The following is a 23,694-nucleotide window of genomic DNA, read 5'->3' on the forward strand; positions in this document are numbered from 1 at the left end:
TACTCAAAAAGAAACAAAAAAAGCAGCAACAGAAACAGTTATGTGGTATATTGTTGTGGTTTTAAGGTTTGTCTTTTCATTACTTGTTAAAAAGAAGGGTTAAGATTGACATGCGAATGAAACATGTACTCCAAACACTAATGTTTGATAGTTTGCAAAACAAGGCAAAACCCATAAAATAGGATTAGGGTATACAAAATCGTTTTTGTAGGTGTTTGTAGTTTCTTAGAATAGCTTTTATAGTAAAATTTCTTAAATACCTGTATCTCAATATATTATGTATCATCTATGACCTGTATGCATTACTCTTTAGCTTTACCTGTCACATTTGTGACATAAATGTCAATGTCAATGTCATTGTCACGTCAAATATCAAAATCAAATCAATGTGGGATTTGTTTTGCATTTCCACTTTTTGGTTGGGTTAAGTTCGTGCTAAATATTTTATTAAAAATTAACTTTTTCTACAATTCTTTACTTCAGAATATATGCAGAGATATATTTTAAATATGATGTGAAGTCCTATCGTGAAGTGAACTATCATATAAAATGGGTCGTAAGGAAATTGTTGACGAGGGCCTGCCAGGCTTTGAAGCACCAATTCAAGGAGAAAGATCTGAAAAAGATGTTACTCTTCAAAAAAAACAAAAAAAAGGATCTGGGGGGTTTCAGTCAATGGGCTTAAGTTTTCATGTGCTTAAAGGAATAACTAAAAGAGGTTATAAACAACCTACACCAATTCAGCGTAAGGTACAAAATAAAAATAAAATACCTCTTTAATATATATTATCTGCGTGATCGAATCAGAAATGAGGAGATCCACAGAAAAACCAAAGTCACAGATATAGCTCAACAAGTTGCAAAGCTGAAGTGGCAATGGACAGGGCGCATACTTAGAAAGGCTGATGGAAGTTGAGGTCCCAAAGTGCTGGAATAGCTATCCCGCACTAGAAAGCACAGTGCTGGTTGACCTCCCACCAGGTGGACTGACGTCATCAAGCAAGTCGCAAGGATTCGCAGGATGCAGGCGTCTAAGTATCATGATGTTTGGAAGTCCCTACAAAAGGCCTATGTCCTGCAGTGGACGTCCATCGGCTGATATGATTTTACTGGTTATGTGATTTTATGGGAACCAAAACTTTCTAAAGAACTCACTCGGAGATGTTTTTGGTAGAATTATAATAATATAATAAAAATGTCTTTATTTCAGGCTATATACCTATTTGAAAATAGAGTAATAACAATTATTAATTAATGAAGCTATAGTATAGTACTATAATGATTATTTTCCTTAATTTTTTAGACTATACCACTTGCATTGGAGAACAAGGATGTGGTTGCTATGGCTCGCACTGGTTCTGGTAAAACAGCATGTTTTGTGTTGCCTATTCTGGAGAAACTTGTAGCACCAGTCAATAAACCTCTACAAGGAAAAAATTTAAGAGCTCTTATATTATCACCCACAAGAGAGTTAGCTTTACAGGTATACTTCTTAGCATTGTATTAAAACAAAGTTTCTTCTAGCCATCTGTATACATATAGCTTTTGAACTATGCAACAGATTGTGTGAAGTCTGCAAATCCATATTGGGCCAGCATGGTGGATTATTAGTCTAATCCCTCTCAATCTGAGAGGGGATTTGTGCTCAATAGTGAGCTGAATATGGGTTATTTATGATGATATATATGAAAAAAAACCTACAGTTAGAGAAGTAGCTATATTTAGTGTACACAGTATATGTATAGTCAGATGCAAGGGCAAATGTCTTAGCCTTCCATAGACATTTGATTTGACAAATTTTGTAATTAATGAAATCTGATACTGAGGAGACTAGTGATACTGGAGTCGCCTTAAGATTAAGAAATGTACTCTTTTAAATATAGTGTGTACTTTAACTCAATTTTGTGTTTGTCATGCTAAATGAGTTTGCAGTATTAATAATAATAATTTATTTGCTGAATTGTGGGTTACAACATACAATATACTATAATTTCCAACACAATCTACTGATTATATAAGCATGCAAATATTGACAATATTTTGCAATAATATATGTTATATTTAAAAATTATTTACAAAAAAAAAATGCAATTTAATTACAAAAATATGAAATGAAAGACTGAGGAAAATATTAAATAAATGTCAATATTTGCAATAATAATTACTATCAATATATACATTAAAATAATCAAACTAAAATTAAAATATTCTGTAGTGGAGTAAAAACAGTGACCTTAAACAGTTTAAACAAAATCAATGAACCTACATTTAAACATATAACATACATTTAAATGCAAGAAAAGTCAATTCTGTGATCAAACATAGTCTATTGAATAAGGCATATATAGATAAGAACATCATTAAAAATTATATTGCTTTATTTATTTATTTGGTCCACTAGTGATTGTTACAGTATTTACATAATTACAATCTAAAAAATACAAACACAAGGCTCTGTACAATCAAATTAAAGTAGACACAGCATGCTTATTTCTGTAATATTAAAATCCATTTCAAGATAACATAAAAACAGTCTACAGAAAAAAATACATATTTTTACAGTTAACAAAAAAAAAAACATTTTACAACTACTATTTGAATATTATAATATACGAAAAATAAAATGAAATTGGTATAAACATTACATTTTGAATAAGAAAAAAAATTGTTTATAGGAACAGTTCATAATTTTGTTAATGGTGCAAATGTTTTCAGACATTGAGATTTGTACGTGAATTAGGCAAATTTACTGGGCTCAGTTCAGCAGCAATTCTCGGTGGTGAATCCATTGAACAACAGTTCGGAGTTATGAGTGGTTCTACACCTGACATTGTGGTTGCAACGCCTGGACGTTTTTTACACATTTGTATTGAAATGAGCCTTAAATTGGATAATATAAGTAAGTTTTTTTTTAAGAAATTAAATATCACATGTCTCAAAACGGTGAAGGAAAAACATCGTGAGGAAACCTGCACATCAGATAATTTCATTAATTCTCTGCGTGTGTGAAGACCAGCGTGGTGGATTACTGGCCTAACCCCTCTCATTCTGAGAGGAGACTCGAGCTCAGCAGTGAGCCGAATATGGGTTGATAATGATGAAGTAAGTTTTAACTCAACTAACACATCCATATTTAAATGGTTCTATATTAGGCTAGTTCTTCTACTAGTTTTTTTGTATTATCATCATTTGTTTGATGCAGCATTTTAGCATGTCTTACATTTATGATTCAAAAAAATACTACTGTATTTATTACCTGTTATTAGTATTTTTATCATTACCAATAACAGCATATTTTTAAACCAACTTCAATAAAAGGAGGTTCTCAATTTAATGCTATGTTTTATTTTTTAATGTTTCATACCTAACTTCATAACTTAGTTATTTATTAACCAATTTTGAAAATTCTCCAGATTAGACTTATTTAATTTTCACGAAAATCGGTTTAGTAATATTGTATTAAAATCAAAATAACTAAAACAAGTGAACAAAATTATTCATTCTGTGGTGATCAGTTTGATATTGGTGCTAACCCATTGATTTGAATTTTTGTATGTATTTGAAGTTGGTTGATTTTTTTTTATAAAATTTTTAATTTTTTAATTTTTAATGTAATCATAGTAAAAATAGTAAAAGCTGTTACAGATTTAGGCAAAAACAAATAGCAAAGAAAAGCCGCGGTGAAATAATTAGGAGATTTTTTTTCGGCACTGCGACTCTACAGCATAGTATATTCATACAGCTTATATTTTCAAGCTTCTATTTTATGGGATGACATACGAGAATCTGAATTTTGTGTCCAAGTATAAATATTTTTTAAAATTAAATTCAGTATAAGTGTATCAAGTGCAACATAAAACTACCGACAGATGGCGCTGAATCATTTTATATCGCGCTTCAAAAGTTCTTAACGAATACCTAATAAGTCATCAGTAAGTTATGAACTATGATTTCATTACAAATTACAATTGTCATTTAGTGATATAACTTATTTTTGTAAACAGATGCCCTTTCGGTGTCTGTTCCAGACTTCCTGTATAATGTATAATGTATATGTCCTGTTTAGAATTTAAATTGGCCATCAACACAAACTTTATTTTTTATTATTCATTATTAATTCATTTATTATGTATTAATAAATTAATAAAATTAAATAAATATACTTAAACAATAAACAATACACATCACTATTTAGCCACAAATTAAGCTTACAGATTAGCTTGTGTTAAGGGTACTAAGATAGTTGATATAATAATATTCATATACATATATATACTACATATAAATACTTATACATATAATGTATAAATACACACAGACACTGGAAAAAGCCCATGCTCATCACACAAATATTTTTCCAGTAGTGGGAATCCCTAACCCACGGCCGTGGATGCAGAAAGCAGGGTCACTACCCACAGCGCCACGCGACCGTCTAAATAAGTGTATTTAGAGTTTCATTTCCAGTTTCCATTATCATTATCTAAAAAATATACTTATATCATAAATTAAATGTCATTATATAATTATTACAATGGAACCCCGTTGGGGTGATGTAACTAGTAGAGAGGCGTATTTATATCTTTTTCGGTCAAAAAGTCATTTATTTCATAGTAAACTTTATCCAACATAAAAAGTTTTAATTTAGTCAAAAACTCATTAATATGTTCTTTTTATTTAATATATTACGGTATTTTAAGATTTTGTGCGGGCCTGTACTGTGAATTTTGCCGCGCCGCAGTTTTTTTTCGTGGCATATCTCTACCTTCGATTCGGAGGGCATAAGTTCGAATCAGATCCTGCGTTTCAGCTATGTGCATTTTATAACCTGACATATCTGAAGAAGAATCTTTATTAAATCTTATTTCCTGAAAAACACACACACACACACATACATGTGCAAAACAACCTAATAACTATTAATTTAGTAATGCTAATTTAATATCTGTTATTTCACTATGTACTCGTAATAGCTATGGAAGAGCGGAGTTTTCTAATACAGAGGTAGTTTATACTACTCCTAAAAGAAGGTTCCAAACTCGCGTGTATTTATGTTATTTTAGAAACTGAATTAAACGATTTATTTAAGATATTAAATATCACTTGTCTCAAATGGTGAAGGAAAAACATCGTGAGGTGCATACCAGAGAATTTTCTTAATTCTCTATGTGTGTGAAGTCTGCCAAACTAAACCCCTCTCATTCTGAGATCTTTAATGATGTTAATGATCTTATAATTATGGTTTTTACAGAGGTTGTTGTGTTCGACGAGGCAGACAGACTATTTGAACTGGGATTTGGTGAACAACTCCGAGAGATTGTCGCACGTCTGCCATCTAATCGGCAGACTCTGTTGTTCTCAGCAACACTACCTAAAATGTTAGTGGAGTTTGCTCGCGCAGGTCTCAGTGAGCCAGTTTTGATAAGATTAGACGTCGACTGGAAGCTACCATCAACTCTATGGCTCGGCTGGATATATGTGAGAGCTGAACTCAAAACTGCAGCCTTATTGTTACTGTTGGACAAAGTTTTAACGAAAGATAGTCAAGCGTTGGTTTTTGCTGCAACCAAGCATCATGTTGAATACCTCCATCTGGTATGTATGTCATTATTTATTTATTGTTAAATTATTTATGATCAGTGATCACATAACTGTATAGTAGTAATCTCAATCGAAGTATCTAGATTATTAAGTAAGAAAATAGAAATACAACAACAGAACAACAACATAATATATGCATCGCAGGATGAAATACATACTTATATTCGAATGTATTCAGTGCCTTTTGCATGCATACTGTCCATACTACCAAACTTTTCTGCGGTGCCTGCCTGCCCAAGAGCGGTTGCAAACAGCTCAATAGGGATGATGACAGTTTTTTAAATTGTATATAATAAGAGTATGCGAATAGTTAAGCAATTTTGTAAAAGTAACAGGGTATCTGCGATCATTACTTTCGAAGCTACAGGGATTTAAAGGGTCAGATTTGCGGCGCTGCTGCGGATCCCTGAAAAACGGCCCATACAAAATGGTACGATTTAATGACGTCGTAAGTCATAATGATCGGTAATTTGTATGGACGTTCAAACAAAATTACTAATATCAACAGAGTAAATTCAATTTTAAGAATTGAGTTTAAGGTTGAATTTTCAAATGCGACTACTTGAATTGAGTTTGGCACACATTACGTTTATTGGTCGCTGATTGTGCATCAACTTTTTATAGAAAATCGAAGCATCAACCCCCCTAATCCATTAAGTAACTGATTGACTTTGACTCTGTTTAACCGTTACGACAGTCAAAGTACTTATACCACTAGATGTTTCTTTTGTTATTTTTAGATATTGCAACAAGCGGGTATATCATCAACGTACGCATACTCTGGCCTGGACCCCGCGGCTCGTAAGATAGCCCTCGGCAAGTTCACTAACAAAAAGTGCTCAGTGCTGTTGGTCACAGACGTCGCGGCCCGAGGGTTGGACTTGCCGTCGCTGGATACTGTCATCAACTACAATTTTCCAGCTAAACCAAAACTGTTCGTGCATAGAGTGGGTAAGTCACTCCATTTAACACTTTCCATCAAACGTGTTTGTTATCAAGAAATACTGTAATTTATCCTGTCTATAAATAGTTTACAAGGTTTTTGCCTTTTTGCATAAAGCAGGACAATCAAGTTTAGTTTAGTTAGTTTTTTTTTTATTCTCTACAAGTTAGCCCTTGACTACAATCTCACCTGATGGTAAGTGATGATGCAATCTAAGATGGAAGCGACTGAATCTAACTTGATAGGAGTAGGATGAAATCCACACTGCTCTCGGTTTCTACACGACATCGTACCGGAACGCTAAATAACTTGGCGGTACGTCTTTTTCGGTAGGTCGTAACAAGCCACGGCCGAAGCCTCCCACCAGCCAGTGAAACCTCATTAGACCCAGCCGGGGATCGAATCCAGGACCTCCGTCTTGTAAATTCACCGCGCATACCACTGCGCCGCTAAGGCCGTCAAAATGACGATGATAGATGTTCTTTACTTCTATTTGTAGGTATGTGTAGCTTACAAAGAAATCATAAATGAAAGTTGGAAACAAAGAAACCGCATTTAAATCAGCCGATTCGTTTAGATTTTAGACGCTACGATACACAGGGACGCTACGATATAATAGGGGTATTATTACCATGGGTTGTCAAAAATTCGACCAAGTAATGGGAGCCCTCTTAAATATTAATTATATTCTGATTCGAAACACATCATTTTCAATTGTCTAACTAGACTTGAAATAAGTTTAAGTCCCGCGACTAAAACCTGAACTAAAATTGACAGCGCCGTATACAAAATGACAATAAGAAGACCGCCATTACTTAATGACAATGAGCGCCGCTTTTACGGGCCTTGTTTCATAACGCGTAGTATATCTATAGCCTGATGACAGGTGGATGGACGGATGGACAGTCCGCCGTCCGTCCATAAGACTTCGGTCTTGGTAATAGGGTCCCGTATTTTTAAAAATATTAAATTTCGTGTTTCAGGTCGCAGTGCTCGCGCGGGGCGCTCCGGGCGCGCGTTCTCGCTGGTGTCGGCGGAGGACGTGGCACACCTGCTGGACCTGCAGCTGTTCCTCGGCGCGCAGCTTGTTATGCCGAGCGAGGTAGGTACCAGTAGGGTTGCCAATCGTACTATAATATATACTGTACATCGTATAATACTTCGTACATACGTATTTCTTCGTTATATACTGTCGAAGAAATATATGTATGTACGTAAAAATACTATATTTTCAACAACTTTACAAAATTTTACAAACATCTTTTATTTTAAAACTATAACATTATCATCGAATACGAACTTGTCTATATTATCGAATTCCGAGTTTGAATTATTGTAGAGAGGTAACAGCCAGTCTTATACCGGCTCCACATTAGTGCCGTGAATTCACGCGCGAATTCTCGACATGAATTCACAGCACGAGACCATGCCCTCCACATTCACGGGATGCTCACAATCGATTGAAATCTGCTGCAGCAATGACTTTGTTGCTTCGTAGTCCAGAGTAAACTGGTGGTGGGCTGTGAATGTGGATGTGTATGCGTGAACCCTTGTTCGCGGGACATAATACCAACTCGGATCGGGGACAGGCGTGAACGTGCGTGAACCCCGTGAAAACCGTCCACGTTCACGTTGGTGCCTGTTCACGGCACTAATGTGGAGCCGGCATTACAGTGTGCGACGTTCATGGATACCATAAGCGAAAAATACTATACTTTTCTTAAGAAATTTTGGCAACCCTAGTTAACAGTGATGGACGGCCACACGGAAATAAATGTATTTTCATCAACATTATTGACCCATTACTACCCCCATTTCTAGGATTCTTCCCAAAATGAGTAATTATTTAATTATAAATAAATTATATATTATCTGTTTTTTTACTTTTATAAGTTAATTTATCTTGATTTTTTATATTCGTATTATTTTTTCTTCGATTAACATTATAGAGATGAATGAATCAGAACAATATTCAATACCCATATCCACAGGTGAGCGAGTGCGGCGACGCGTGTCCGAGCGGCGTGTGGGGCGCGGTGCCGACACACGCGCTCGAGCTCCGGCACCAGGACGTCGTGGCCTGGGAGAAGAACTACTCCGAGATTGTAAGACTTGTCTATGTTCAATAGTCAACAGTCAATAGTTGAGCGAGTGCGGCAACGCGTGTCCGAGCGGCGTGTGGGGCGCGGTGCCGACACACGCGCTCGAGCTCCGGCACCAGGACGTCGCGGCCTGGGAGAAGAACTACTCCGAGATTGTAAGACTTGTCTATGTTCAATAGTCAACAGTCAATAGTTGAGCGAGTGCGGCGACGCGTGTCCGAGCGGCGTGTGGGGCGCGGTGCCGACACACGCGCTCGAGCTCCGGCACCAGGACGTCGTGGCCTGGGAGAAGAACTACTCCGAGATTGTAAGACTTGTCTATGTTCAATAGTCAACAGTCAATAGTTGAGCGAGTGCGGCGACGCGTGTCCGAGCGGCGTGTGGGGCGCGGTGCCGACACACGCGCTCGAGCTCCGGCACCAGGACGTCGTGGCCTGGGAGAAGAACTACTCCGAGATTGTAAGACTTGTCTATGTTCAATAGTCAACAGTCAATAGTTGAGCGAGTGCGGCGACGCGTGTCCATTATGATATAATATAATAGTACATTATGATATAAGTGCGGTAAGTTGAAAATTAAAGCAGAGGCATAATTGCATATAGTAAGGAAGCCGAGGCTGTAATTATCAAAGTCAGTCGGCGTGTTATAACACATTTGCGAGGAAACACACTTTGAACACATTTTCTGAAATCAATTTGCATCTTTGCCTGTTTTCCATAATATGATGAAATTTTGATACGCATTTTTGCACAGATACCGAAGCGTTTTTTTTAAGGCAAATGCACCAAAAACAGCCAGTATTACTCATAAATTAAATTAATATTTTTGTGTTTATCTTATAATTATAAATGATTGTCATTTATTGTCAAAATTATTAAAATGAAATAATTTAATGTTTATTTATTATGTTTTATCTCAAAGTTAATTTTATTCATAAAATGCTGAGCATTTGTCTGCCATAAAAACTAATTGCTATAATTTAAAAAAGTACCGTTCGTTTTTAGACGGCTTGAAATTGGTGATATAAGAGATACTTTACGAGCAAATGTGTTATAAAATATTTAACAAAGCGGACAGTGTCAAATCTGCCTACTTTCGTTGCTAACAGGTTCCTTGAACTGAAATAGAAGTTTATTTGTCTAATTTTTGACGGCCTCCGTGGCGCAGTGGTATGCGCGGTGGATTTAGAAGACGGAGGTCCTGGGTTCGATCCCCGGCTGGGCAGATTGAGATTTTCTTAATTTGTCCAGGTCTGGCTGGTGGGAGGCTTCGGCCGTGGCTAGTTACCACCCTACCGGCAAAGACGTACCGCCAAGCGATTTAGCGTTCCGGTACGATGCCGTGTAGAAACCGAAAGGGGTGTGGATTTTCATCCTTCTTCTAACTAGTTAGCCCGCTTCCATCTTAGACTGTATCATCACTTACCATGTGAGATTGTAATCAAGGGCTAACTTGTAAAAAAAAAAAAACTATTGACATAGATAGATAGGAATTTCACAGCTTTTTATATAAATTATTATTATGTTGTTCAAAAGATCCGGTAACTTTAGTGACGATGTTGCAGGAAGACGCGGCGCGCGTGTGCGGGCGCGGCTGGCAGCAGTACGTGCGCTGGCGCGAGCCCGCGTCCGCGGAGGCCAACCGGCGCGCCAAGCTCACCGCCCCGCCCGCCGCGCCACACCCCTGCCTGCTGGAGCGCGCGCAGCTGCAGGCGGCGGAGCTCGTGGAGCAGATCAAGAGCTTCCGACCCAAGGGGGTGAGTAATGTAGTAGTAGTAGAGTAGTTAGGAATCACTTAGTGTCAGTCCACCTAGTTAGCGCGACCAAAATTGAGCATTCCAACTCCAACACCTTCATCATCATCATCGTCATAATATCAGCCGATGGACGTCCACTGCAGGACATAGGCCTTAAGAGCTTCCGACCCAAGGGGGTGAGTATAGTCAGCGAGGAGCGAAGTATAGCCTGGCAACTTCGTTCGTAACACTCCCGATGGTCCACGCGGATCGGGGGGCGTGTAGCGATGAAACACCCACGACTGATACACTTCACTTTTCTTTCCCCTCGTCGCCCGCATATCATCAATGGACTTGCCAAACTATAGTTAGGAATCACATAATATATAACAAGTCCACAAACAAACGTTAAATGTTAAATTTTGGTCGGCGACGAAAATTTAACATTTCGATAAAAATTCTAACACCTTAGGACCCATAGTTATATATAAGCCAGTGTCATGTAATGAGAGCCATTGTAGCACGACTAATTTTTGTGCAATAATGCGGAGCCGAATATGTTAGGTTAGGTTAGGTTTTTTTTAAAAGGGTCTTAAATTGTTCAGTATCCCTCTACTAGATTGAAAAAAAATATCGTATTTTTTTGAGACATTGATACATAAAGACTATAATTTTCAAATACATATTTTTTAGACAATACGAGCCAAAACGCTATCGGCCATGATAGTTTATATTTTATCTGCGTCATGACGTCACGTAAACTGTATAATAAGAAGACTGAAAGAAGCAAAAAATTGGACATGCCTTAATCTGACGTTTATTCCTCTAGTGACATCGTAACATCGTGACGTCACAAAATGGACGACAGCGTTTTTGACGTTTGGAAAAATTTTAAAAATATATAATTTTTAAATTAAATTTTGTATGAAATCCTTAACTTATATGTAAAATAATTAATATCGATATATTTCGGACCCTTAATCCATGTACTATACGAAATTATTATTGTTTAAATATAAAATTTGATATAAAAACTCAACTACCCCATTTAAGAATCATTTAGTGTAATCAGTCCATTGTGACCAAAATTGAGCATTCCGATCAAATTTCCAACACCTTGGGACCCCAACAATAGTTATTTATGCCAGTGTCACGTAAAGAGGGACTTGTAATGAGGCGAATTGCATAGTCACTTAACATGAATAAAACATTACTAGATAAAGACCAAGAATAAGTTATTGTACTTTATCTTAGTATATTAATAATCCATTATAAGTTTAAGTTAAAGATAAATTACTAATTAGTCACATAGGCTAGATTGTAATTTTATGAAGTATTAAATTGTTACTTAATAACAAAAAAAAAATTAAGAAGTAAGAGTCCACTTCCTTAATTGTATTAAAAAAATAAAATTTACATTTATTTCCAGACGATCCTAGAACTGGCCAACAAAAACGACTCTCCGATGTACTTGGCGATGAAAGCGAAGCGACGCGTCCACGGAAAGATGGTGCAGAAAACAAGAGATAACAAATTGCAACAGGTGAAACAATTCCCAACGAATAATTAAATGCAAAGACATAATATCAAATTTGATATAAAGTTCAAGTTACATACAAGTTACATAACTGTTATAAGAATTGATAAGTCTTAATTATCACCAATTTGTGGTTGACATAAAAGTAGAGTATTACCGTCAATACATCACTGGATTAGGAAATTAACTAAGAAACATAATTATTTATTTACTCCTACGCCTTGTTTGCCTATTAAGTGATACCAAAGTTTGACTAATAGTGAAATCATGAGATTTTTAATTAAGAGAGTAAAATTAAAGGGAGTGTGAAACCTTGCTGTTGCTACAATTAAATAGAATTTTGTTGATTCATTTAATATCAGCCAATTTTAATGGTTAATTACAGTACCAAGCTTCCCTCTAGAGAGTTAAGAATTCACCATAACATATTAGTGATTGTTTTTACTTTGTTACAAGGCTGAAGGAATATTAGAAGAGAGTAGTAAATCAAATTCGACAGAAGAATTTTCCGTGGCGAAAAGCTCAAAGAAGAAGAAGAAGGCGGCGCAGCGCGACGAGAACTACATACCGCATTTCGCGAGCGACCAACACACTGAAACTGGGTATGTTGTAACTTATAAATAAACTAACGATGTCCCGCAGTTTCACTCACCTATACTGCCGTGTTAAGCGCAAAAGCGGTATCTCAAAAAAAAAACATTTATTTGATTTTTGTGCCATCGGATCAATGATAATTTTATACTATAGATTGGTTAGGTCCCTACAAAATCATCGCAAAAAGTGATCCGAATTACTATAATAAATAAAGATTTACTATAGTAAATAGGCTAAAAAGAGCGCACACATACACAATTTTGTCTTTTTTCCATTATTTATTTATGTATATAATATAGTTTTTCCACTTCCTGAACACGAAACTCGACATTGTAGAAGATATTTAGGTATTATTTGTTTAAATAACGTTCGTTGTTGATCACAACTAACATGTGGAAATTTCCTTTTTTGAGCGCCTCATTTTTCATGACCAAAACACAAACGTTAAAACGTAACACAACAGTATTAAACATCATTGCATCGGATAGCTTGGAAAGATATGCATCTAATGAACTAAACCTTATAGCAGTATGCTATTTTTAAAGTATAGAAAACCCCTTAAGAAAGTTTTTTCCATCTCACTTTCACCTTAAAACTACCTTAACATAACTTCTATTATCTCGAAACTTGCTGAGATACGGCTTTTGCGTATAGCACGGCAGTATATAACATGCTCAAATTCATCAACAATATTGTCTGTCGTTTTTTTGAGGGGGACAAGGTAAACTCACACATCTAAAATATTTATAACACTAATAAATATAAACTATAAACTTTACATGTAATTCACACACGTGTAATTTTAACACGATGAAATAACCCGCTTCCAAGCAAGAATTAGATCATCACACACATCAGGTGAGACTGTGGTCAAGGTTTAACTTGTAAAGAATTAAAAAAACCACTTCAATGTAGGGCGGCTATAATGATTGAAGCCAAGGCACCTTAAGTAACAGTGTAACAATATGTCAGTATGGCGGTGAACTTCTCCGCGGGCGCGTCGTCGGCGGAGCTGGAGCTGCGTGGCGACGACGCGGCCGGCCTGCGCTCGCGCCGCGCGCAGCTGCGCTGGGACCGCAAGCGGAAGAAGATGGTGCACGTCGACCCGGTGCGTATACGTACACGTGTACTACTGTTGCTTTATTTGTTGCATACTAGCTGACGCTGCGCGGTCTCACCCGCGTAGTTCCCGTTCCCGTAGGAATACGGGGATAATATATAGCCTATAGCCTTCCTCGATAAATGGGCTATCTAACACTGAAAGAATTTTTCAAATCGGACCAGTATTTTCTGAGATTAGCGCGTTTAACCAAACAAACAAACTCTTCAGCTTTATAATATTAGTATAGATTGATGGCATTCATTCGTACGAAATTCCATTCCCTATTTAATGCGACTTAAAGTGTTAAAAATATAATATGTTATTGAAAAAAAAACATTACAATCGGACTAATCAGTAAAAGGTTATACGTGTTCATATTCATACATAAAAAATCTAAATACACGTCGAACTGTTAACCTTCTCTTTGTTGTTTGGGCTTATAAAGATTAAAGAATTGATTTTGATGAATAGGTTTTTGCATAATCGAGTGACATGAAATTTTAGTGGTGTTACATATTATGGTACAAAATCATTATAGCGTGATACAATTTTTCAAAAACTACCAGTAGCGCCATCTATTATGCAACTCCGCAACTACATTAATATAACACACGAACAAGCTGAACTTTATGTTTGTGCTCAGGACGGCGGCCGTAAGATGATGCGCACGGAGAGCGGCGGGCGCGTGTCGGCGTCGTTCCGCAGCGGGCGCTACGCCGAGTGGCGCAAGCGGAACGCGGCACCGGACGACGACGACGAGCGGCCCTCGGCCGACAAACCGCAGAAATGTGAGTCGCCTTCATGTGTGACATAGTGCACAGTATAGTCAGGGTATTTTGTAATGATGATGTTTTACAACATGTTTGAGTCTCTATCCTTCTCTGTCTAAAACCATACTAAAGATAGAAAGAAAAAGAGAATTTCTAAGGAATTGTAACAGCGCCATCTAGTGGCACTACTGCACAACTGTTTCAATTCCATATAAATTTGCGTTTTATTGAATACTCCCACTAGGCACACCAATCATCGGTGAGCTAAAAAGCATATAGTATAACTGCACATTTTAGGGTTATAATCGGAAAATAAGTCGACAATTGACATCTATTTATACTTGTAATAAAACATTAATAAGTCATATTGTGTACATTGAAGATGTTTTGAAAATTTTTGTTGGAGGCCTATATAATAGATCGATTTTGTCTTTTGTCTGTCCGTTTTTTATTTTGCATCACACTGTAACTACTGAATGAATTCAAATGAAACTTGGCACAGCTAGACATACAGGTTATATTAATTTACAAATATGAATGCAACTTATTTCGTTTCCAGTGTCAGAGTTCCGTCCCCGCTGGGTGAAGCACAACGAGCGCGTCAACAAGAAGAAGGCCGAAGCCTCGTCCAAGGAGTTCCGCAACAAACAGCAAATTGTCAAGGAGCGTTTGCGCAGAGACAAAATCAAACAGAAGCTCAAACATAAAATGAGTAAAAAGAAAAAGAAATAAATGTAATACATGTTATTGAGAGATTTTTTTCAATCAATATAACGAAGTACTAACTTTGTACATTTAATAAGAATAGAAGTTGTTTAAACTATTTTGTGTTTTATTTAATACAAAATACATAGTCATCTATAGATACTAATATATACAGGGTGCTCGGGAGTATTTCCCATAACTTCAAGGTGTTGAAACTGCAAAACTAATGTTTTTTTAACAACAAAATAAAAACTTTTTATGCATACAAAGTACTGTCACCAGTCGAGGCAACTTGCCGTGGTAAAATTACTCGGAAATTTTTTTGGCACTGCCATGGCAAACTCTTTTTTATTATTATTTAAGCCACTTTTCGGTTTCAGTTTTTTCTGCTGCGGCACCCGACCTTGAATCTGCCTCCCTGATATGAGACACGGTGCTAATGTGTCATTCTCATTTCCCAGGGAACTAGCGTCAATCCACGGTCTCTTGCCATTGACATCATCCCGACTTATTCATTTCTCTGTCTATATATATAATAGGTACCTACTTTTTGAAAGACAATATATGCCACCACTGTCATATTCGGTAGACGTTTAAATTCAAACTCGTGAATTTTCAAGTCTGCATTTACCTATATTGTACCTAATTTATTGTTATTAAAAGTACTGAATATCGAATTTGCTTCGATATGTGGTTTAATATTATCCCAGCGTACGCAATAATAGTTGGTGCTATTGCGGGTCCAGGTTACGCGCTTTGGTGGTTGCATTACTTTACTCTCGGGAATGTTAGTAAAAATATGTTCTAATTAGTAAAAGTCCCATTAAATACATTGATGAAGATAAGTCCCATAACATATCGACGGTTTTATCTCATAAACTTGGTGTCTACATATTATCCCTAGTAGCCGCAATCCCATACAATTACTGTGATGGTGTGCTAACTTGTGCCCTATGTAGTGGCACTTTTAGGGTCAAAATAGGGTAGGTACATAGTCACTGGAAAGTACACCAGAGAACTATCCATTCGAGTTCCCAGACTTGAGGAGTCAGAAGCGTCGCTGTAGCTGAAATCGGCTTTGAGGCATTATCATCACTATCCCTAGTATTTATTCTGTTTATAGCATTATAGACGAGCTCACAACTCTCGATGGGACCGCGCTCTATACTGCCGAGACATGCGCCTAACTGGCAACCCATACGTAGTAAATGTATGTAACTTTCTTCATCTATAACAAGTTGAAATAAAAAATTAAACGCCCTCGAAGTTACAATTAACAAAACATAAATAAGCATCTGCGGATTGGCCTATCGGATCTTTAATTCTTTATCGTATAGCTAAGAACCATTTTGGTCAATTCAGTTTATAAATAAAAAATCGCATCATAATCGGTCCGGTCCATTCGTTTAGAGCTACGAAGCACATACTGATATGATACGTCCAGCTTATAAATATAACACACGGATAAAAACCGAAAATTTAATTCCAGTAAAAATGCAATGGAAATAAAGCCCTAATTTTAGGTGGAGGATAAAATTAATAGGAATTAATTGCAACCTCTATCAAAAGTTGAGAACATAATATCTTTATTATTCCAAAGTATAAGTAGGTACCTACAAGTTTTACAGAATAATAAGTTTTTAGTTTGCAATTCAAAACAAAATGTTTTTATTTATAAGGGTAATATTAATAACATATGACTTGTTTGTATGTAAATTTGTAACTTTTTATTCCAGGGTTTAAAAAGAATTCCAGATTAATGAAGAATGTTCTTCATATTATTACTTATATTAAAATATAAGCTGTTTTCACAAAACTTTTCTTTTTATTTAAGTATATTTTAGCATGTTTATACTATTCTGTCTAATTGTCTATATACGTGTATCTGTAGTCTATTCTTATTCCTAAAAAGGTTGTAGGAAAAGTTAGAATTAATAACTCGAACCATTCCCCTGAGAGTCCCGAATTTAGCTAACGACTTTTGCAGAAATTTTTTCCGTTATAATAGAACAACACTAACAACTTCAAATGGCTCATCGGATCTGCATCGTGTACATACAGGAAGCCATCTCAGCTTTCAAACAAAAAAAAAACAACTGCATCATAATCGGTCCATTCATTTATAAGCTACGAGGCTACAGACAGACACGTCCAATGTCATTTTATGTCAAGATTAAAAACTGCACGAAAGATTAAATTAAAACACAGTTAAAAATTTTGATATATGTATATTTAAAAAATTAAGGTAAACATTAATGTAACCTACTTACAATTACCTGTACAACATGATAAATAACATGAATAATAATAATAATTACTTTGAAAAGAAACTAATTTGGACTTTGTATAGTATAATGACGTGTCAATTTATTTACCAGATTATAATAACCATTATATTTATAATATAATAAAATTATTTACAGCTTACAAGAAAATATAATAAGATCGATATATTTGTAGTTTTTTCGAGTCAATAATTATAATTATATTTTAACATTTAGCGTTTATATGGTTTAATTCAACAATTTTCCAACATAATTTCCAATGTAGATTTTTTTTTTTTGGTATAATAAGTAACAAAATTAATAATTGTGTGTTCGAATACGAAATAAACGATTGTAACATTCAATCAAAGAGCGTCATAAATAACGGTCAACCTCTAGCATACTAATAACCCTTCACTCGACGTCAAACGACGTTGGGTTCAATCATAGTATTTTTTGTTAAAGTATCACAACTTAATCAAAATCCTAGTATTTAAATTAATTTATAATAATAACAACTAGGATTTTGTTAGATTCACATATTGGATGGGTTATGTATGTCACATATTACTTCTAAACAATACACAGTTTATCACATACATTATATTGAAAATTTGTTAAGCAATTACATATATTGTTAATAATAATATTTTTTTGGACATAATACAGAATATTTTTAGTATAAAAATTCGTCGAATCATTAAGCGCAGTTATTATAAAAAAAAATGGCTAGGTGCCGGATCGAACTGCTTTTTGTAATAAAATAATAGAATATGGATTAGATGTATAAATTACGGCACCATATAAAATTTACTAAACTAATTCACATGGGGAACCTAATTATTCAGTAAGTTGAGTAAGAATTCGATTCTTCGGATGGAGAAGTAAATATTACAACAAATACACGCGCGCAAAAGCTATTATTATATAAATACAGTTCGCATAATCATTCTTGAAACTCTGTATGAACAGCCAAAGCGCAAGTCTTTTAAGCGCTCTCAAAGAAGTTATGTTTATATTAATAATAATAAAATCAGGGTCCCATAAAAATAATTCTTTATAGAACACTGTATCATAAATATTATTCTCTAATCCATCCATAAATCCGAATGAACACCACATAGCTGTATAGAATTAGACACATGAGATTTTTTAGTTCAGATAGCGGCAACATCTGACGTAAACTCAGCTGCAGACTGTGCCAGCGTTAGGCTGCCTGTCTATCAGATCGGAGCGAGTGAGCGTAGCGGAGAAACGGGTTAATGCGGAGCGGAGTTGTAGTCTGTCCACCGGAAAGGAGCGAGGCTCCTGGCGCGAGGCGCGAGGCGAGCGAAGTGAGAAAGTAATGTGGAGCCGAGTTGCAGACGTAATTCCCCGCTCCGCTTACCGGTTTTATATGATTTTTTAAACTAGCTCGCAAATCCCTGTCCACTTAAGAAAAGAGATTTTGTGCAATCCTATTAGTTAATATTTACGTTTCTTGGCTCCGCTGCGCTTCCGTGGACTAGCCTGTTAGCTTTCACTGTTTTTTTCGACAATAGTTTGTAATTTCGACCCAACCGACGAAAAGGGGTCAATGCATATGCGCACTATGCCCATGCCCAAAGGAAGTTTCCTTATATTGCAGACTGATATTACATCAGGTATAGTCGCTTCCTCATACATACCTATCTATAGGAAAATTGCATAACTTGAGACCTCGTCCGCGCGGGGTACAGTAGATGGTGATATGACAATAGAGAGAGAGGTTACCTATGGGGTGCAGGAACATCCCCGACGCAATATGAGGGGTGTTATAAGTTTGACCTGTCTGTCGGACGAACGGATAAAGCGATTTCAATTTTTTTTTTTTTTGTATTAAAGGTTAGTGTGAGACATGTTTGATGAAAATCAGTTGAGCTGAAAAGAAGTTGTGGGGGTAGAGAAAAATAACCGAATGTCTGCAAATAAATTTAAAATTAAATTTACAAACAATTTTCTTTGATCCGGCCTACATATTGCAATAACATTTAAACTTTCTGTAATTACAGAAATAATTTCTTAATTTCATTATCTTTGGGGGATTTTGATTTTTTTTAAAATTTTGTATTATCAATGAATGAATGATGCGCGTGCCATTCGCTCCTCTTTCTCCCCTGTACCATGCAGACGAGTGCTCATTACATATGTCGCTTGTCTATAACAGTTACATAATATGTCGCTTGTCTATAACAGTTACAAATTATGTCGCTTGTCTGTAACAGTTACATAATATGTCGCTTGTCTATAACAGTTACATATGTCGCTTGTCTATAACAGTTACATATGTCGCTTGTCTATAACAGTTACATATGTCGCTTGTCTATAACAGTTACATATGTCGCTTGTCTATAACAGTTACATATGTCGCTTGTCTATAACAGTTACATATGTCGCTTGTCTAAAACCGACAATAAATTCATTTATTATTATTTAATAAAATAGTACATTCACAATAATATATTTTCTAACTAGCTACATCAATTATGCATGTTTTGGCGATCTTGTACGACAACTACGGGGATCACGATAATAATTTCATATTTAAAAACAACTTTATAATATGTACACATTATTATTGAAAACATATATATATATTTATATCGACAAAGAACCTAATTCTAACCCTCTTTTCATCTGTGAAACAATCAGTCTTCTCATTGCAAAAATTATATCAAATTTATAATATTTACACTTTCCAAATATTCAATGTTCAAACTACATTCACAGGACATTTACAAAGGAAATTTTAAATTCAACGATTTCATTCTAAGAGAGTACAGTTTGTTTCAACTGTGTGGCAATAACATGATCTCATACTAAAGGTTATTTTTAATAACATTGATAATTAGTTTACTTTTATTTTACAAACAGTTAGTTATTTTGCATCAAGTAGTTAAGTTTACTCTGCAGTTGGTATAATTATTATATTAACTTGGTCTTATCAAAGTTATTCTGTTCTTGTCTCGTCCATCAGAATGGTGCCTTGACGAAAGTGCATATTATAAGCACTAAATAAAAAAATGGACGGGTCAAAATGATTTCAGTGGTTAAAAAAAAAAGATTGAACAAATCAACAATTAAATTACAAATTTAAAAGTGTAGAGAAGCTTAAATTGGGGTTTTTATGTATGTAGGATAGCAAAATAAATTTAATATTAGGTTTTTTTTATACTGCAACTTGTAATAAAACAATGAAAATGAGAGTGGTATAGCATGCAACAAACTTTAACTGTCCAGCGGCCTTATTATATATCTCAGTGTACCATTCAAACAATGAGTCACTATTTAATTTTTAACCGACTTCCAAAAAGAAGGAGGTTCTACGTTCGGCTGTATGTATGTTCTTGATCTTATTTTTGTTTTTGTTAACATCTAACATAGTTATATCACCGAAATAACATTGACTGCGCCATTTCACAAAGTGGCAGTGATATTTTGTTTTTACGATCGTCTAACATGATTATTTCAACGAAATTACGTAAATACCAGTTTTCGTTAAAATAAAGTTACTAATTGCAATTACCATTGCTATACTAAAGCCATTTTACGTAAAATGACGATAGTTGTCATTTTGTTGAAAAAACAATGTTAGATGGTTGCAAAACCGAAAATACGATGAAAGACGATGTAGTGACTGATTGTTTGAATTGTACACCGAGTTACATAATAACCCTGCTGGTATTTTATCAACGTTGGGATTTTGTTGTACACGCGCAGCCTGACGCCTCATGTTTAGATGGCGGAAAACTCACTAGCTGACGCCGCGCGGTTTTACCCGCGTGGTTCCCGTTCCCGTAGGGATACGGGGATATTAAATAGCCTATAGACTTCCTCGATAAATGGGCTATCTAACACTGAAAGAAAACTTCAAATCGGACCAGTAGTTCCTGAGATTAGCGCGTTCAATCAAATAAACAAACTTTTCAGCTTTATAATATTAGTATAGATATCGAAGTAAGTTAAAACAACTATTTACTGATTTATCATGATGTATGATCTGTAGAACCGCAGTACATTTGCGTATTCTAAAGTCACAAATGTCGTGAACTAGATCTCTAAGAGCGGGGGCACACGATGCGTTGCGGCAGCGGTGCGTCGTCGTACATAGAAATATCTGTGGCATGTCACACGGTGCGTTGCGGCGCCGCGCCGGGTTTGCAACCACCGAGACGCAGCGGGGAGGGTTGAATGCGTTGCGACGTCGGAGCGGCACCGCTCACTTGTTTATGCCAATGAGTTAGTAACACTGTCCAACGCTGCTACGGCGCCGCTGCGACATAACAACGTTGCGGCGCCGTACCGCACGTGTGACCGCTGATACGGTGAAATCTTTGCGTTGCGGCGCCGCAACGCATCGTGTACCCTCGCTCTAATCTATTTTTATGCCGGCTAGCTTCAAACATTTGGACATGTACTGAAGCTGTTTGGAACAGAATTGTATCTTTGGCTTTATAACGTACAGTACACGCATTAAAGTACGTTTAACATTAAGTTTTGTTAATGCTTATTCAATGCACATTTGCCCAGGTTGGTTAATTTGTCTTACTTGTACATACCCTGATCAACAAACTTATGCACGGCACAGGTTAAGCAGCCTGCGTCAATGAGTGTACAAAATTTAATTTTCAAATGTTTGAAGCTAAATGTAGTGCCGACACTAAATTATTTATAGAGAAACAACTAGTCAAGTATTTCCATTGTCTGACAAATTTCGATTATACGGTCTAAAAGGTATGGCACTGATATTACACTATTTACAAAACCTTTATGATGCATAATCCCATGATTTCAAAATTAACTAGTAAATAAATAGTAGACAAATAAAAAAATACAAATAAGAAATTGCTGTAGTGTATGACGTCATAATGTGTTGACATGAAATATCTTGTATTGTAACTTGTTTCCATGTTTGGTTTAGTGGCGATAAATGTGTCTTTCTAACTATTTAGATAAAACAAAACGCCACATAAACTTCTCAGGGCCTTTTACTACACCTTCTAAAAGTCTACATTATCGCTCATGTCGAGTATGTATGGCGTAGGTATATTAATAAATAATAATTATCGTATATAATTTGATCGCACGTCTATATTATCGGCGCTCGTATCTCGTCCGGTGGTAGGGGTCAATTCACTACAGGATACCGCTGGTGAGGTACTGATAGTTGTCGAAGAGCGCGCGCAGCTGCGGCTCGATGCGGCCGGTTGGAAGCACTCACGGCGGGACTATCGGCGCTCGTCTCTTGTCCGGTAGTAGGGGACAAGGCGCTAGAGGATGCCGTTGGTGTAGTACTGATAGTTGTCGAAGAGCGCGCGCAGCTGCGGCTCGGTGCGGCCGGTTGGAAGCGCTCACGGCGGGACTATCGGTGCTCGTCTCTTGTCCGGTAGTAGGGGACAAGGCGCTAGAGGATGCCGTTGGTGTAGTACTGATAGTTGTCGAAGAGCGCGCGCAGCTGCGGCTCGGTGCGGCCGGTTGGAAGCGCTCACGGCGGGACTATTGACGCTCGTCTCTTGTCCGGTAGTAGGGGACAAGGCGCTAGAGGATGCCGTTGGTGTAGTACTGATAGTTGTCGAAGAGCGCGCGCAGCTGCGGCTCGGTGCGGCCGGTTGGAAGCGCTCACGGCGGGACTATTGACGCTCGTCTCTTGTCCGGTAGTAGGGGTCAATTCACTACAGGATACCGCTGGTGAGGTACTGGTAGTTGTCGAAGAGCGGGCGCAGCTGCGGCTCGATGCGGCCGGCCCACGGCGGGACTATCGGCGCTCGTCTCTTGTCCGGTAGTAGGGGACAAGGCGCTAGAGGATGCCGTTTGTGTAGTACTGGTAGTTGTCGTAGAGGCGTGTGGAGAGCGAGTGCAGCGCGTCGCGCACCAGTCGGTCGACGAGCGTCCGTAGCTGCGGCTCGGTGCGGCCGGGGTGGAAGCGCGCTCGGAAGGCGCTCACGGCGCTGCTGCTACGCAAGCAAGGCAGCTGCCCGCCTGCAACACAGACCACCCATATTTGTATACATAGACCAAAACATCCAGGCTTATCATCATCATATTTTGCTAACAGAAGATAGTCCATTTCAGGTCCACTCTTGTACCCTGTATCATTAAAATTTAAAAAATACAAGGATAAGGAAATCTAACTAAATCAAAATAAATAAATAAAATTAAAACCCAAGTTTTTTAGTTATATTAAGATGGCCCCCATAGAGCTGTGACATGACAATTGACAGCAAACGTCAAATCGACTACTGCTACTTGAAAACGTCATCAATCCGCCATTAGTGTTGCATTTCTTGGGACAGAATTAATATTATTTCGAAAGAATTAAATAAAAT

General features: G+C 36.8%; 3 protein-coding genes across 4 annotated transcripts in view; 2 read left to right on the forward strand and 1 right to left on the reverse strand.

Moving 5' to 3' along the window:
• The first annotated feature begins 370 nt into the window (after positions 1–370).
• Positions 371–15,204, forward strand: LOC112047795 (ATP-dependent RNA helicase DDX54). Its single transcript, XM_024085039.2, has 13 exons — positions 371–750; positions 1,304–1,483; positions 2,716–2,899; positions 5,249–5,592; positions 6,339–6,549; positions 7,525–7,643; positions 8,533–8,646; positions 10,208–10,399; positions 11,808–11,921; positions 12,372–12,517; positions 13,482–13,617; positions 14,255–14,399; positions 14,941–15,204. Exons 1-13 carry the CDS (start codon positions 550–552, stop codon positions 15,111–15,113), a joined length of 2,259 nt encoding a protein of 752 aa, XP_023940807.1. The 5' UTR covers positions 371–549; the 3' UTR covers positions 15,114–15,204.
• LOC112047762 (MKI67 FHA domain-interacting nucleolar phosphoprotein-like) overlaps positions 12,891–23,694 on the forward strand; it is a 191,494-nt gene continuing 180,690 nt past the window's right edge. The window contains exon 1 of the mRNA XM_024084992.2: positions 12,891–12,896. The gene's annotated coding sequence lies outside the window, so the exon portion shown is untranslated. The remainder of the gene's footprint in view (positions 12,897–23,694) is intronic.
• The window catches only part of LOC112047765 (phosphatidylinositol 4-kinase beta), a 61,753-nt gene continuing 55,353 nt past the window's right edge, over positions 17,295–23,694 (reverse strand). For both annotated transcript variants that reach the window (XM_052884685.1, XM_024084998.2), the window contains exon 10: positions 17,295–23,347. In XM_052884685.1, coding sequence (XP_052740645.1) covers positions 23,166–23,347 — 182 coding nt within the window. In that variant the 3' untranslated portion in view covers positions 17,295–23,165. The remainder of the gene's footprint in view (positions 23,348–23,694) is intronic.

This window comes from Bicyclus anynana, chromosome 12, assembly GCF_947172395.1.
Source record: "Bicyclus anynana chromosome 12, ilBicAnyn1.1, whole genome shotgun sequence".
In the NCBI taxonomy this organism is placed as follows: Eukaryota; Metazoa; Arthropoda; class Insecta; order Lepidoptera; family Nymphalidae; genus Bicyclus; species Bicyclus anynana.